General features: G+C 36.1%; 1 protein-coding gene across 1 annotated transcript in view; it reads left to right on the forward strand.

The window, feature by feature from the left end:
- The window catches only part of LOC120623775 (nose resistant to fluoxetine protein 6-like), a 51,928-nt gene extending 36,761 nt beyond the window's left edge, over window positions 1-15,167 (forward strand). The window contains exons 7-12 of the mRNA XM_039889999.1: window positions 3,390-3,583; window positions 7,371-7,500; window positions 8,063-8,252; window positions 9,799-9,941; window positions 13,117-13,213; window positions 14,972-15,167. Coding sequence (XP_039745933.1) covers window positions 3,390-3,583; window positions 7,371-7,500; window positions 8,063-8,252; window positions 9,799-9,941; window positions 13,117-13,213; window positions 14,972-15,003 — 786 coding nt within the window. The 3' untranslated portion in view covers window positions 15,004-15,167. The remainder of the gene's footprint in view (window positions 1-3,389; window positions 3,584-7,370; window positions 7,501-8,062; window positions 8,253-9,798; window positions 9,942-13,116; window positions 13,214-14,971) is intronic.
- The last annotated feature ends 1,173 nt before the right edge of the window (window positions 15,168-16,340 follow it).

Below are 16,340 nucleotides of genomic sequence, written 5' to 3' on the forward strand. Positions count from 1 at the left end.
GCGTGTGTGTACTCTGAACATTCATTTTTGGAAGTTGTATATATAGGCATTCTTTGTGAACACTTCGCTAGCGCGATGCAGGATTTTTGTGGCGCCATCTAGTTCTGTAATGTGGCGACCGCTTCGACTATATATAACTATATAGTATGCAGGACCTTGGAATTTAGAAACGAAAATATTGCCGTTTTAGGCAAATTGTATGCTTTGTTATAACAAATTACCGAAATAATTCTCTGAGATGTCTCTCAATAAATTCAAAATTTATATAAAACGTAAGCTTATAGAAATATTGGCTGTGAATTGCTCTCTTTCATAGCTAAATATTAATTGACTGTGATGATGGTGATAACAAAAAAGAATAACCCGACTAAGTTTGTTGTTAGCGCGTTAGAAGGCGCGAGTTTGGATAGCTTTAAGGTAATGAACGTAGTTATCACCATCACCTCACAATTCTAAACATCAGAATGCTTCATAAGTGCCTGTGATAGGCGTACGTGAATAAAGATTTTTAAATCTGAATATAATTTGATATGATACGATTCCCCAGGTTATTTTGGACCAAAAGCCAAAAGCTTAAACAATGTGTTCAAACACATTTTTATAAATCGTGATTGCTTTAAAATTGATGAAATTCTTAAAGACAAGGCTGCTTGGAAGCAGGCTTCGCTCTCATCTCTCAAAAGATAGAAAATTTAAAACATTGTAAACTATAAAATTATGTTGAAAAAGAGCAATCTGCTGAGTTTCCTGCCGGCTCTTCTCGGTGGAATCTGCCTTCCGAACCGGTGGTAGTCACTACAAGCAGACTGACTTGACGTTTCAAAAGTGCTTATAAACTGGGCCTTCATGAATAAAGAATTTTTGGATCTGATAAACAGTTGTGCATCAGACATGACCGTTGAATCTTGTTATATATACATATTTTTTGTAATGAAGATATGCTACTATGCGAAGTGCACGTTTTTGCTGAACTCGCACTTTGGAGATCATTGTGTTCAAGTCAGTGCGCCCCAATTACTGATATGAGATGAATGAATGTAGGTTAAGTGATACGGTAAGATATCTCGGTAATTAATGCATCATCTAACCTGCCACAGTTCAAATTCTCTTTCTTCTATATTTTTATTCTTGAAAGACTACGATAATCTTGAATGATAGAGAGGAAAGTATGCTATCACCTCATCTTCATCATCATCAATATCACTTCAATCGATTGACGTCGACGTTTGTAGGGTGTTCCAAAGCCACGGTCCGGGGCCGCTTAATGTCGGCTACGAGAAACTCGTTTAATGTCCTCTGTCAACCACGTTGGACCGACCAACGCTACGAGTGCCTGTACACGGTCGCCATTCCATATAATAGATCTTTTGGTCCCAACGTCCATCGGTTCTCTGAGCTATGTGCCCGGCCCATTGCCAGTAGCTAGAATGAAGAATATAGTCGAGTCGTAGTTCTGAATCAAGGCTGTGGGTTCGAGTCCCACAACTGAATCGGTTTTCAGTGTCTGGGTGCTTATTTGCATATTATAAGTATGTATGTTATCTGTCATCTTAGTACCCATAACACTATCTACGCTTACTTTGGGGCTAGATGGCGGTGTGTGTATTCGAAATTCTAACCACTGGGCTATCACCGCTTCACTATAATAATAAATTCTATCGGCTAATCCAAAGCAAGGTCCATCGAATGCATTAGTGTGGTTGTAATCAGGTACCAGGCTCCCATGAATATTAAAGATAATACGATTTTGTATTATAATTCCCTAAGCAAGGGATCAAAATAATATTTAGTAAATACCGCATCGTCAGGGAGCAAATCTCAACAAAAGGTATCGGGTGCGCCTCCCACAAGGGTATTTTACTGGGTCAAGCTAACCTAACCCCTTAACCCTAAATATTTCATTTCACATTATTTTCGGAGATTATTTATCGTCTACTCGGGAAAACTCTCAGTGTAATCTATACTCCATAGCGGTCTCTATATTAAAGGCATATCAATGACGTAAATTAGTATCTAGGTTTTTTTTTAAATTTAATTTATCAGCGATATGACTATATACAGGCCTTTTTCTCTCATAAGAGATAATGTTATAGTGCGTAGAACTACTATCTATGACGCGGTATTACAATATTGTTTCAACACTGATCCAATGAGTCTTGGTGGGCTGATGGTCAGTGGCGAGCACTTCATACACGCACAAAAGCACTGCCTACCCAAATTATTTTATATAGCTTATATTAGAGAGAAATTGTATGCAATGTATCTGCTTTATGCGTACCCTTGACTCGTTGACGTTGACTTTAACTCTGACTATAAGCGGTATCTTGCGACTTCGTCCGAGTATAAGTCAACCTTAAAAGATAGACGTATGCTGTCTACGTAGTTTTTTAAAACTTTGAAAGGGGAATAACTTTGTCATACATGATTTTATCGATAATTTAACCGTTTACGCAGCGGAAGCTCTCAAAAGAAAAAAAAACTCCGATTTGTAACATTCAGGATTAGTGCTATGCTTCTATTGATCTTAGCGTGATTATATATAGCCTGAAGGCTTCCTCGATAAATAGGCTATCGAACACTGAAATAACTTTTAAAATCGAACCCGTAGTTCCTGAGAACATCGCTTTCAAAACAAACAAACTCTTCCGCTACAACATATCTTCAGGCAACATCAGGTGATTTTTCTAATCTAATATTATGTGATGTTGCCTTAAGGTGTGCATAGGTCTTTCCTCACATAAAGATAGCCTGACTTTTGAGTTGATGATGATTATTTATAAAAAGCATGACTAGTATAAAACGTAAAAGTGTCCCCTTTTTTATTTAAATTTCTATTAAACGTCGCTTGGTTAGGGTGAGAAGGAAGGAAAACCAACAAACAAATAGACAAACGCACTTTCACTTTTAAAATATTTGTAAGGATTATATAATAATTATCGTGCGTTTGAAATGCAGTTAGCTGGTAATTTTTACTTGAAGGGAACACAATTCGTTCCTTGATTTGACCAGTAGTGAAATCAATAGTTTTTATTTTATTGTTTACCCGTAAATGTTTTTTCATATGGTGTGGTCACGCATAGGCGGGACTTACAGCAATTATAGGACAACAATTTGTCACACCCGAACACTAATTCCTACTTACTATAATAATACTATCCTAAATCAATCGACATTAATGTATTTTTATATCTTATTTGCATTAATATGTGATATATATTTATTTATTGCACCACCAATCTCTTTTCTACGTTTTTTTATGTAGGGATAAGGCCACCAAATTGTACTCTCTTGCTCTAAGTTTATATCTCTGTATATACTTTTTTCTTTGGTGTACAATAAGTGTATTCATTCATTCATTAAACGTCAAAAAATGTGCTTTAACTTCTCAGTGCTTAACCCACACACACCAAATCGGCATGGACATGCAACTCTACGTGGCCACGCTGCCTCTCATGTTAGTGCTGTGGAAGTTCAGGACCCTGGGATTAACCCTGATACTGGGCGTCGCCACAGCGTCTACTATTCTCAGATACCTCGCGATCCAGTGGTACGACATCAGCATGTTCGTGTATTATGGAATTTCGTAAGTATTCAATTGCAACGCATTTTTTATCTTCTCCTCGATTTCAGAGATTGTCTGTCAAAAATGATAGCACGTGGATGACCAAATTTTGTTTTTATCAGTTTTGCATTGCCTGAAAAAACGAATAAAACTAAGTTTTCCAAAAATGAAACCTAGAACAATATAGCGCCCCGTAACCCCTGCACACTAAATTTCAGGATAATTGTTGGAGCCGTTTCTGAGATTCAGATAAATATATGTTGATACATATATACAAGAATTACTAGTTTAAAGGTATTAGATAGATAGGTATTTTTGCAGTTAGGCCCAAAGGAAACAATCCATATTCGAGTGGTAATTTTGCTTAAGTCGATAAATACAATTTTATGACGCAATTACTCTACACCACGTACTTAGTGTTTGTATTCTCCTCTTTATGAAAACTTCATGAGACATTAACTTCAAAAATTACCTTTATAATATGAGAACCGACCAAAATCAGTTCTGTAAACAGGACCATTATAAAGCTTTAATAAATAAATGGTAACATCACAGATGCTACAACAAATATTGTCTCACGTGTCGCTGGTCTCTGCCAACATGTCCGGCAAATATCATATAATTAATTCACTAAATCCTAAATCACAACATACTATACAAACAATGTAATCGGTCGGAATGTTCAGTCCGTAAAAATAATACACAAATCAAAATAATTCCTATTTGTTTTGTTTTATAAAACGATAATAAAGAGAATAAAGCGAGCGTCACTTCGTCTTTGTTTCTGCGTGCTTGGCGGCGTATAAGTTTGCGTCCTGCGTGCAAACAACCACGAGACATTCTCTAACCCGTTCTTCTTATGTTCTGTTTTTAAATTTGTTATGATTGATGCAAACACTCGTGAATACACAGAGCAACACTTCCCAGGACATGCAATGAACTCTTCCTGCTACCCTGTTTACATCAATTTAATGTATTGAGCCTCATGGGCCCGTAATTACACCGGCAACCACGCCCTTCAAACCGGAAGACAGCAATACTGCTTCGCGTCAGAAATAGTGGTAAAACTTCCCCGGACGAGATCTGTCACTGAAACTTTAGTACTACTCTTGCTCGAATGTACGCTTCTTGTGATTGGTCTATCGCTGGGGGGCAACCTTTCACACCGCTTATGACGCAAGTTTGACGCCGCTATTTAGCGCTCGCTTTATCCTCTTTGTTATCATTTTATCAAACAAAACAAAGTAAGCTTAACATTCTAAAAACAATAGATACGTTCAAAAACGACTACAGTTGAGATCTATCGAGCTTTAACTTTTCAGAGTTATGCGAATTACAGGTGAAGGTAAATATAGTGTGAGAACCTGCATGCCGGGAAGCTCTTCATAACGTTTTCAAAAGCGTGGGAATTCTACCAAACCGCACTAGGCCAGCGTAGTGGACAACGGAACGGAATAATTGACTTTTTGATCCCTGTAGGTGGACCCGGTAAAGGGTGTATAATGGTGAATCTTTGATTTGGAATTTATAGACGTATCATGCTAAGTCTAGAAGAATCTTTTTACTAAAAAGAAACAAATGAATCAGAATAATAAACGTTATATTATTATATATCTATATGTAGGTATATATGCAAATATATATGTTCATTTATATGCACCACCTCTCTCTTCTTGAGCTGTGTTTAACGCCTTTGGTTGCCTGGAAGAGATCGCTATGTAGCGATAAGGCCGCCATATTGTATACTTTCTGTTAAATTTTTATTTATAATTTTACTGTGTTTTTATTTGGTTTAAAATAAAAGTGTATTCATTCATTCATTCAATCATAATACTAGCGAACCCCAGCGCCATCTGTCGGGCTGATTTGTGACCTAAACCATCCAGGGTGCCACCCAAACGCACAAAAAAAAATCATGCAAATCGGTCCAGCTTTTTAGGAAGAGTTCAGAGACATACACACGTACAGTTAAATTATATATATAAAGATTTATCCCATAAATAGTTTGCTTGTTTTTAAATATAAAATTATGACGAATAAACGCTTTCATTGCTAGTGGTTTCTTACTGATCAACTTTTCTGCCGCCATCGCAGACGCAGTGTAGACGCCTTCTGTGTGTCCTGCACCACAGAATTAAGAATATAGATACGTGTATACGGACACGACTAACATTGAAGAACCAAAAACCAATCCACTTAGTAGTACTTCTCGAACAGGCAGTTAGTCACTTCATTTTATCAGTAGACAGTATTATTTTAACCTCTAATGTTCTAAACGTTTACCATGAAATGGGGAAAATTAAAAAAAAAGTTTGAGAGCTAGCAACTTTCCACGGGTGTGAAGTGAGATGTGCGCGGGGCGTTTTTACTGTTTTTGTACAAAATGCACTGCATGTAATAATGTTATAATGGCTGAATGAATGTTCTATATGTTCTTAATTCTGTGGTTTTCACTTAACTCTATACTCATTTCCGTTTTGCGGGTATTTACGCCCTCAAAAATATCGAACTCTGTTTTTATAACAATTATGAATTTCGTTTTTGCGATACTTGAAGTATATCTTTTTATACCTATTATCGAGAGTGAACACAAATTATTACTAATATTTTAATAAGAGTTAAGAGTTAAATACCATATTGTTGACCGAGAGCGTCCGGGTCCAATTATTTATTATATTTGTACAAAAAACTAATATTTGAGTCATGAGGATTAGTTTGTTAACACAACGTGCTAGTAGAATAAAATAAACAGTGGCGTTGCTTGTATTATTTATCTATCTTGTGGTTATACCTTAAACATAGTATTTACTGAGTAACTTTTGGGTTATACCGCAATACGTAGGTATTATAATGAAAATGTTAAATAGCAATATGAATCCGACTTTGACCAACTGTGACAAAGTTAGTGAAGGTATTTTTGGTTGGTACTTTTGTATCTACGAGTATGTATGAGTTCCTGATCGGTTTAAATTTGAAACTATGTTTTTATATACAACGTGTAAATGAAAACCGAAATAATACTTCACATGCTTTAGAGGTACTGTTTCTGAGAGTTATCTGGTAAACCGAAAACCTAATAATAACCGAAAGACTAAACTACAGGATTTTCCTACGATCACCACGCTGGTAGTAGTAGCACAGAGGACACTGCTGCCCGCTCTCCGTTATATTCCCGTAGTCGCCTCATACGTGACCCACGAGACAACTGTATTCTCAACGGCCACCACCACACGGCAGTCCGTCCCTTCATACTTCAACAAATAACAAAATAAACAAAAGTTAAAAAAATGGGTCCCATTTTCCCATGGGTAAACACGTTTTTCTCAAGTATTCAAATAACATTAGAAAAAACAATATGCAAAATATCACATTTATGAACTAAATGAACTAAAAAAACTTTAATTTCAACAAAAACAAATGTAACATTATTTTTGTTGAAATTATTTTTTTTTTTCTCTAGAAAATTAATAAGAAAATCCATTAATGTTCTCTCGGTTAAATTTCGAACATATAGCGCGACAACAGTGTTGTATGAATATTAGTATGTTTTTATAGTCTACGTTTTTTTTAATTGCCAGGATTGCTTTTAATTTCTGATCTTCTTTAAAAGAACTGCCGCTTGGTAACGTTACGATTGAATACTCATTGGTCGCGCGGTTGAATCTATACTCTTCAAGCAATTGTCTCACTTTCGGACCTCGACAACACTGTAATATTGCTTTAGCGTTTTGGCTTCTCTTTAATAACGCAGGAACCCTTCATGTGCAAGTTCAGGTCACAAATAATATTTGTATTTTTTAATTTTCAGAGTTCAGAAACTACTGGACGCAGCGAGGTATTCATACATTCTGCCGACGCATCGCGCCACAATATATTTAATCGGTGTTATTATGGCATATTTCATTAAATCCAAACAATCCCGCATTAATCTCAGTAACGTGAGTATATTAGAGTGGTTTAATTTTTAAATAATATCCTATTGAATTTACCATTATTTACCTATTTATTCATTAACTGCCTTGTTAGTGTTTCATTTCATATATTTATTTGAGGTTCTTTTAACAGGCCTTGTTATTTACTCACCATGTATATGGCTAATCTGTGTAAAGCCTGAAGGAAAAGGCTGTTGTTGTATTTTTAGATATGCCCTCTGTGTCGCTGTTCGGACAGGCAAAGATCATAGACTGTACAGCCTATTCAGTCGTATAATTTATTCTTGAATATTTCCTGTGGATTGCCGGGTGTTGCCGAAAATTGTTACACTCAATTATTCGCTTAAAGAAAATATGACGCTTTGCGACTGACTACATGAGTGGATTAAAAATTGTATAATATAATTAAAAACGACCAATTTTAGTGGTTCAAAATCTATTTCATGTTGTCAAGTAGTTATTGTCACTTTGTATCCAGAAATTCTCTATAAAACCCAGAGTTTTACTGTGAAATCTATAAGATGGTCGTAACTGGAAATCTATAGTAACACTACTCTTACATTTCCAGACCCAAGTGAGACTAGTCTGGGCAGTATGCTTCGCGTTGGGTGCGTTCACGATCGTCAGCCCGTACCAGCAGGGCCTCGAGGGCTACCAATACGAGCATTTTGACGCGGCTATGTTCGCCGCCTTCACGCCGATACTGTGGGGCTTGTTCATGTGCATCGCCCATTGGTGCATTTGTAATGATTATGCTGGTAAGAATAATAAATAAATAATAAATATACTACGACAATACACACATCGCCATCTAGCCCCAAAGTAAGCGTAGCTTGTGTTATTGGTACTAAGATAGCTGATGAATATTTTTATGAATATAATACTTTATAATATACATATAAACACCCAGACACTGAAAAACAATCATGTTCATATCACAAACATTTTCCAGTTGTGGGAATCGAACCCACTGCCTTGGACTCAGAAAGCAGGGTCGCTGCCCACTGCGCGATTCGGCCGTCAAAGAATATTTGCTATGTTATTATATCAGTAAAATATTGAATTAATAATATTTTTTTAATTGTTTGTCTTGCGGAAAATAGTAAATTTATAAATTAAAATGCAATTAAAAAATTCAGAACCGGCAGTATTTGATCCTGCGGCTTTCCGGCGGAAATTTAGTGCACAACCAAAAAACTTTTTTTTTTTGGTTGTGCAATAAATTTCTACCAAAGGCGGACTTAATGCTAAAGCATTTTCTACCAGCCAACCTACGGACGTGCGAGAAAAACGAGTTGCCAAAAACTTTAGGAGGAGAACATAATAAATACGTATAATATATGCATAATATATATATATATCTTATATCTTTAAACGAGCAATTCTTGTATATATTTAATTGGAATCTCGGACTCGGCTCCAGCGATTTTCATGAAATTTAGTATACAGGGGGTTTCGGGGGCGATAAATCGACCTAGCTAGGATTCATTTTTAGAAAATGTAATTTTATTTGTGTATTCCGGTAATAACCGATTTGGTGCAACGAAGTTGCACGGGTCAGCTAGTATATATTTATATATACAATTTATAGACATAAGTGTACATGAATGTGACCGTGTATATAATATGTCGAGTTTTTCATACATTAATATGACTATACCCCTTCTATGGCCTCAAGCAGTGGCGTGCACTTCATACATGCACAAAAGCACTGCATAACCAAATTATTTTATATATAACTCTTGTTAGAGGGCAATTTTCACATTTTATGCCATGTACCTGCTTTATGCATACCCTGGTCAAAAACCCTGTGCACGCCACTGGCCTCAAGGTGTAGACACAAATTTCATCCGTACCTCGAAGCCTGGTATAATTATACCAGAGCTTAAACGGTCACTTTCAAATTATAACACAATCTCCAGTGCTCCCTCAAATTTACGATTTGGAGTTATTTAAGTACCTCCCCGGCGGAAGTCGTGATAGCGCATTAAGCAGGAGCTCGACTTCACTTTCGGGGGGCCGAGTTCGAATCCCAGCACCGAGCACACACCTCTAACTTTTCTATGTGCGTATTAAGTAAATAAAATATCACTTGCTTCAAAGTTGAAGGAAATCGCCGTGAGGAAACCTGCATACCAGAGAGTTCTACATAATGTTCTCAAAGGTATGTGGAGTACACCAATCAACACTGGGCCAGCGTGGTGGACTACGGCCTTAACCCGATTATGATGACGACTATTTTCCAAACAGTCTGCATTAGCATAAAAGTATTTTTGATCCTAAGAAAATTAATTGTGTTGTCAGGTATAGGCACGTGGTTTGTTGAGTCGTTGATGTTCAAGTTCTTCAACAAGATCGCGTACGGCGTGTACCTCACCCAGTTCCCCATCTTCTTCTACAACGTGGGCGTGCAGAGACATTCGGAACACTACACGCCACTGTTACTGGTAAGTTTTAACTTCTTTTTTGAAAGAAGAATGAATGAGCTGACGAAAGAATGAATGTCAATTACACTACACCAAAGATAAATAAAATTTGACGAAGAGGAAAACTGTATATAATTAGGCGGCATTATCGAATTCGCCAAATACATCCTACTATCCTACTTACCTACCTATCCTATCGTAAAGCTAGCATAGACAAGAGACTTTTTTTTAATCTCTATATCCACTAACGAGGGATTAAATTTACTTGTTTCCCTGCCAAAGTATAGCAACACGGAACAGAGTTTACCTCCGTTTAATATGACACTCAAAGAGTTTTGAAATCTTCCACGTTTTTCTGAAGAATGCATCTTATATTTAATCCATATTTGAGGGCAATAGAACTAAATGAAAACACAACCAATAGTATATTTATAATAATAAAAGCCGTTGCCCGCGGCTTTGTAAGCGGTTTTTGGTTTTTCATGAATCCTGCGGGAACCGTACATTTTCTCGGGATAATAAGCCCATGTGTAATTCTAGGGTATAAACTATCTCCAATCCAAAATTCATACAAATTGGTTCAGTAGTTTCTGCGTGAAAGAGTTACAAACATCCACCCAACCAAACATACCAACTTTCGCACAATATTATATTATTAAGATAGTAGGATGTATCTGGCGAGTTTTTCTGAGGATATTGTACATAAAACTATTAGACAGTTTTATAAATATAATCATCTGCAAACTATTAGCTTGCGAGACACAGGTCTCCTCTTTCACCAAGGATACGCTGATCCAAGGCAGCTTGGGCAGCATTAAAGATTAGATACACTATACACATCAACCGACTACGGTTTAAAGTACGCATTATGAAAATTAAGCTTAATTTGCTATCCTCAAGAGATGTTGACTTTACAATGAATAATTGTTAAGACTTAACAATTATTCTTTGTAAAACCTCCTGTTACTCCGGTTTCGGAGCGAAACGTGCGCAGAGGGTACAGCAGTAGCCGAAGATCTGTTTGGTGTAGAGTATAAGGATTGTAGAAATTTATTTATATTTTAGCTTTTCAAGGGAAACAAACAGTAATATTTTTATATCACATAAACCAATGAAGTTTCCACAACTTAATTAAATCAAAACAAAAAAGGAAAACAAAAACTTTAAAGCTTATAATACTTATTTTGCCATAATAAATTTCCTAAAAGTGCCAATTTCGACATGAAAAATGTCGCAGTCTCACAATATTTGCTGTTGAAAGCATTGAACGCACGAGAAAAAAAGTTATTTGCCGAATACCTTGTCTTCCATCTAGCCCACGCAAAGGGAGGTTTACGCCTTGCATTTAACCTACGACATGCAAAATTGATATTACTCAGAAGAAGTGTAATATATTAATTTATAAATTACACCATACAGATTCTCCTGCTTTTCGCGGGGTATAGCAAATTAAGCTTAATTTTCATAATATATCATGGATTTCTGCAAATTAACGCCAGCTTCTATACAAAATTTAAAGTAGGTACCTAATCTTCGAAGTGCGGAAGTTAACAATGCAGATATACCAACTAAAACCTTTTTTAACCGGCCTCTATAAATATTTTAACCTTCGATCAATAATGATCGAAGTTTAACTTGAACGAGGACAAGAGCATTTTTGTAAAAAAAACATATAATTGAATTACGACTCAAGGCCCACTTAAGAAAACGTTCACACTTTGGATAAGTGGACAAAATCTTAAAAATCTCCCTTTTCACTAAATGATACTTGTAATAGTGGTTACAGCCGACATGCATGTATAAATTAAACAAAAGCATACCTCCATAATATAATATGAAAATCAAGCTTAATTTGCTATACTCCGCGAACAGCAGAAGAATCTGTTGAATCTGGTGTATCATCGGCCATGTACCCTCCACGCACGTTTCGCTCCGAAACCGGAGCATCCTCAGGAGATGTGGACTTTACAATGAATAATTGTCACTTAACAATTATTCATTGTAAAGTCAGTCATGCTGTTCGCGGAGTATAGCAAATTAAGCTTGATTTTCACAATATAAAAGCATACCTTTGACGACCTAACTCATGGCGCAGAGGTGAGCAAGTGGTTTTAAGTGAGATTTCCCGGGTACATCCCCGGCGGAAGCAATTTGCAAATTAATCATTTCTGAATTTTCTCTGATCTGGCCTAGCGGAAGGCTTTGGTAACCACCATACCGACAAAGATGTGCCACAAAGCGATTTGGCGTTCGGGTAACATTTAGCGTAGAAACCGATCGGGAATATGGGTTTAATATAACTGCCATACCCCTAACAGGTTAGCCTGCCAGCATCTTACGCTGCATCATTTCTTACCAGCTGGTGAGTTGCAGTCTAGGGCAAACTTGTAGTAAGAAAACTAAATTGACCTATTAACCAGGACAGGTCGGGACTTTCCTTTTCGTTTGGTTTCCCGTAATGCTCAGGTCCCAGGTTATTACTAAACATCATCATACTCCGCCTAATAACTCGCGGGACACGTACTTCTTTAAACGAGATACGGAATTAGACCATTGACCCACCCCGCTGCTACAATATGGAATTGAGGGCTTAACAGATCAAATCATTTTCATTTCACGAAACCTCTTTGAACGCGTAAACAATGTACCCACATTTTAGAATACTTCTTGCAAATAAATTTTTTTATTTATTTATTTATCTTTATATATATATATATATCAATATATATATTATATAGGTATACATTGCAAAATACCTATGTGTAATTGTAAAACAATCCAATTGTCAATTGACTACTGAACTAGTATAAACTGTGTTTCAGTAGTCAGCCTCCCCCAATTATACAGGTAAAATTACACAACGAGCAAATAGTGAGAAATTTTAACAATTAAAAATTTAAAATAAAATTTATAATTTCTTGTGTGCGTGTATATGTCACTGAACTTCTCCTGAACAGCTAGACCGATTTGAGTGAGTTTTTAGGTATTCATTTGGGTGGCGCCCTGGATGGTTTAGATTCACATCTGATAGCTGGCGCCCGACAGATGGCGCTGGGGTCCGCTAGTTTATTTATAACAATAGATCCTCTTGTAAGATAGAAGTGTCTTGTTCTGAGCAGTGGGAAATGTAAACGTGGATGATGAAAGATGATGAACGAGGATCCTTTTTAAAATTACTTATGTTATTTAATTTCAGTTCCACGTCCCAGAAATGGCGGCAGTGTTTCTAATATCAATTTTGGCCACAGTAGCAATCGAAATGCCATTCAACCAAGTGTATAGGATATATTTTGGTAAGTATTGTCCTTATTTATTTATTTTATTTATACTCTTTATTTGCACACAAATAAAAATACAAAAAAAGAATAAAAGAAAACACAGACAGAAGAAGTATACAAAAGGCGGCCTTATCGCTTTGTAGCGATCTCTTCCAGGCAACCTTAGGATAAGGAAATAAATATAGCTCGGATGATCTAGGGACATTGGGGTCCCACGGAGCTGGAGTGGCGACCTCAAAGGTGGTTCATCAATAGCCTATAACAGTCTACTGCTGGACTAAACACCTCTCGCAAGGAAGGGTTTGCCCATAATCACCACGCTTGACAGGTGGGGTTGGTGGTCACAGTATACAACATGTAACCGAATTACGTTACGAATAAATAATTTTGAAGGATGCATAAGTATATCATCCTTATGCATCCTTATAAATTCATAAGGAATCATCCTGTAAAAATATAAAATCAAAAGAAACATTTATTTTTCAAAAAACTAATTCAAAACAACCCTATTGAAGATAAAAGACCGACACGCGCATAGTACCTACGCTCCGCAACGCGTACCTAATAAAGTGACAGGAGTCACATGATTTTAATTTTGCATGTGATGTTTGGGCTGTATCTAATTTATTTCAGTAAAAACTATGGCAGTTCTTTACTGAAAAATATAAGGTTTTCGGTTTCACTGATAAGTCGCAGAGACCGTACAAAATGTACGTCTAAAGCCTGTGAAGTATCATTTCGTTTATATTTACACGTTATATAAACGTTGTTTACACATAGTAGTAGCACAGGGGACACTGCTGTCCGTTTTCCGTCATATTCCTCAGTCCCCTCGTAAGACAACTTTATCCTGATCTGCCGTCACCACAAGGCATGGAAACGCATATACGTCAAAAAACGTGTTGCGGGAATGCAAGCGGCATAAAACCGTAACGTGTGGAAATCCCTAGAAAATACCTAAGTCCAGCAGTGGTGGGCGTCCTGTCATGATGTCATGATGTCAAACTTCTATGTGCCAATATAATCTAAATCCGTTTCACACAAACTTCTATGTGCCAATATAATCTAAATCCGTTTCACACAAACTTTAATATGCCAATACAATCTAAAGACGTTTAACACAAACTTCTATATGCCAATATAATCTAAAGACGTTTGACACAAACTTCTTTGTGCCAATATGATCTCAAGACGTTTGACACAAATTTCTATGTGCCAATATAATCTAAAGCCGTTTGACACAAACTTCTATGTGCCAATATAAACTAAAGACGTTTGACACAAACTTCTATGTGTCAATGTAATCTAAAGACGTTTAAGTACGGTACGGTACATTCAGTAGGCAAGTAGGCAATTTCGAATTAAATTATGACCTGGATCATACACAACCATTTCGCTGGTCATCCTTCTCAGTCTTCCAGAAAGTTTACGATGTAGATGACTTGGTTATCTTTATTTATCTTTAATGATCTTAATATGATTGCAGTCATGTGTCAAAAGCAGTACCTATTTTATTTATACTCTTCCATTGAAGCTACCTAAATAAATTCAGAAAATTGGAACTGAAAAGCGAACATTTTCTACAGGAAGAACGTTTAATTTTCCTATTGTCACACAAATGCTAGGATGGATTAATTTAATTAGTTTTACTGACTTATCTACTCGCTTAATTTACAACGACCTTTATTAACTTAGCTAAAAGATAAAAACGCTAAAATAAGCTAACCTAACCTAACCTATTCTATTTTTTTTTTATTTTTTTTTTACTTTCAGGAAAATCACAGACGAAGCTAAAAGAAAAATGAGGAGAAAGAAAACATGACTGAATTATAATTATTATGTTTAAGCCCAACATCACGTATTTAGTTTGTATTATTTGACTATTTTTGTACCATATTAAGTGTAGGACAAATCGTATTATGTAAGAAGAAAATAATAAAGGAAAAATAAATGACATTACTTTTGGTAAGTTTTATTTTGTAATTTACACATAACCTATACAGTTAGATAACCACAATACTTCATATAAAGAGATCAGGGTATCAAGAACATATTTTAATTAAATTATTATTTATCTTAAAATAAATCTATCAATATTTTATATCTCACTATGTACAAAATAAATACTATCTTGGTACAAACACCCTAAGAGATTCGGCTATGCCCATCAATAATTAATTATTATTGAAGTAATCCCGAATATTATGATTTTCGGTAATCGTCTTATCATCATATCAACCCATTACCAACCCACTGGCCCACAGGGCACGTGGTCACCTGCCACAATGTATTCCACCGCGATGGCCCAGTGCGGATTGGTGGACTCCACACACCTTTGAGAACATTATGTAGAACTCTGTAGGTTTCCTCACGATGTTTTCCTTCACCGTTTAAGCAAGTGCTATTTTAATTGCTTGTAAAAACACGCGTAACTTAGAAAAGTTAGAGGTGCGTGCCGAGATTCGAACTCGGCCCTACTATCACTATAACTTTCGATAATCGTCTAATGCCTCATAAATTAATTGACTTTGTTCTGGATCAGAGTTATAGCACCATCGACAATTCAATGTTTGTGCTCTTTAAACAAGTTTAAACGCATCGCGTCGTCTAGCAAATTTTTTACATAAACAACGTTCGTGCACAGTTGCGCTTTTAAACACCTTTGATAGAGTTTTTTAAACATTCGACAATCTTCTAAACTTTGCCCAATACTACTCGTAACTAGATTAGACTAACGAGAACCATAGAAACTTCATCATTAGTGCTCTTTAGACAGATGTAGATGCATCTATATATATAAAAGGCAAAGGTGGCTGACTGACTGAATGATCTATCAACGCACAGCTCTAACCACTTGACGGATCGGGCTGATATTTTGCACACACATAGTTATTACAAAGTAGGCATCCGCTAAGAAAAGATTTTTGAAAATTCCAACCCTAAGAGGTTTAAATGGGGGATGAAAGTTTATATAAAATTAATTTTTAAGTTACATTGATGAAACTTTGATTTTAGGTTTTCGATTAAAAATAAAGAAATAGGTGTTTCACAAATTTTAAAAATGCCATCTCCATCAAATGGGGAATGGAATTTTCTGATTTTCTAAGTAATTTACGTTCATATTTTTCTAATTGCAGCGAGA

The sequence above is a fragment of the Pararge aegeria genome, chromosome 5 (genome assembly GCF_905163445.1).
Source record: "Pararge aegeria chromosome 5, ilParAegt1.1, whole genome shotgun sequence".
NCBI classification, from domain to species: Eukaryota; Metazoa; Arthropoda; class Insecta; order Lepidoptera; family Nymphalidae; genus Pararge; species Pararge aegeria.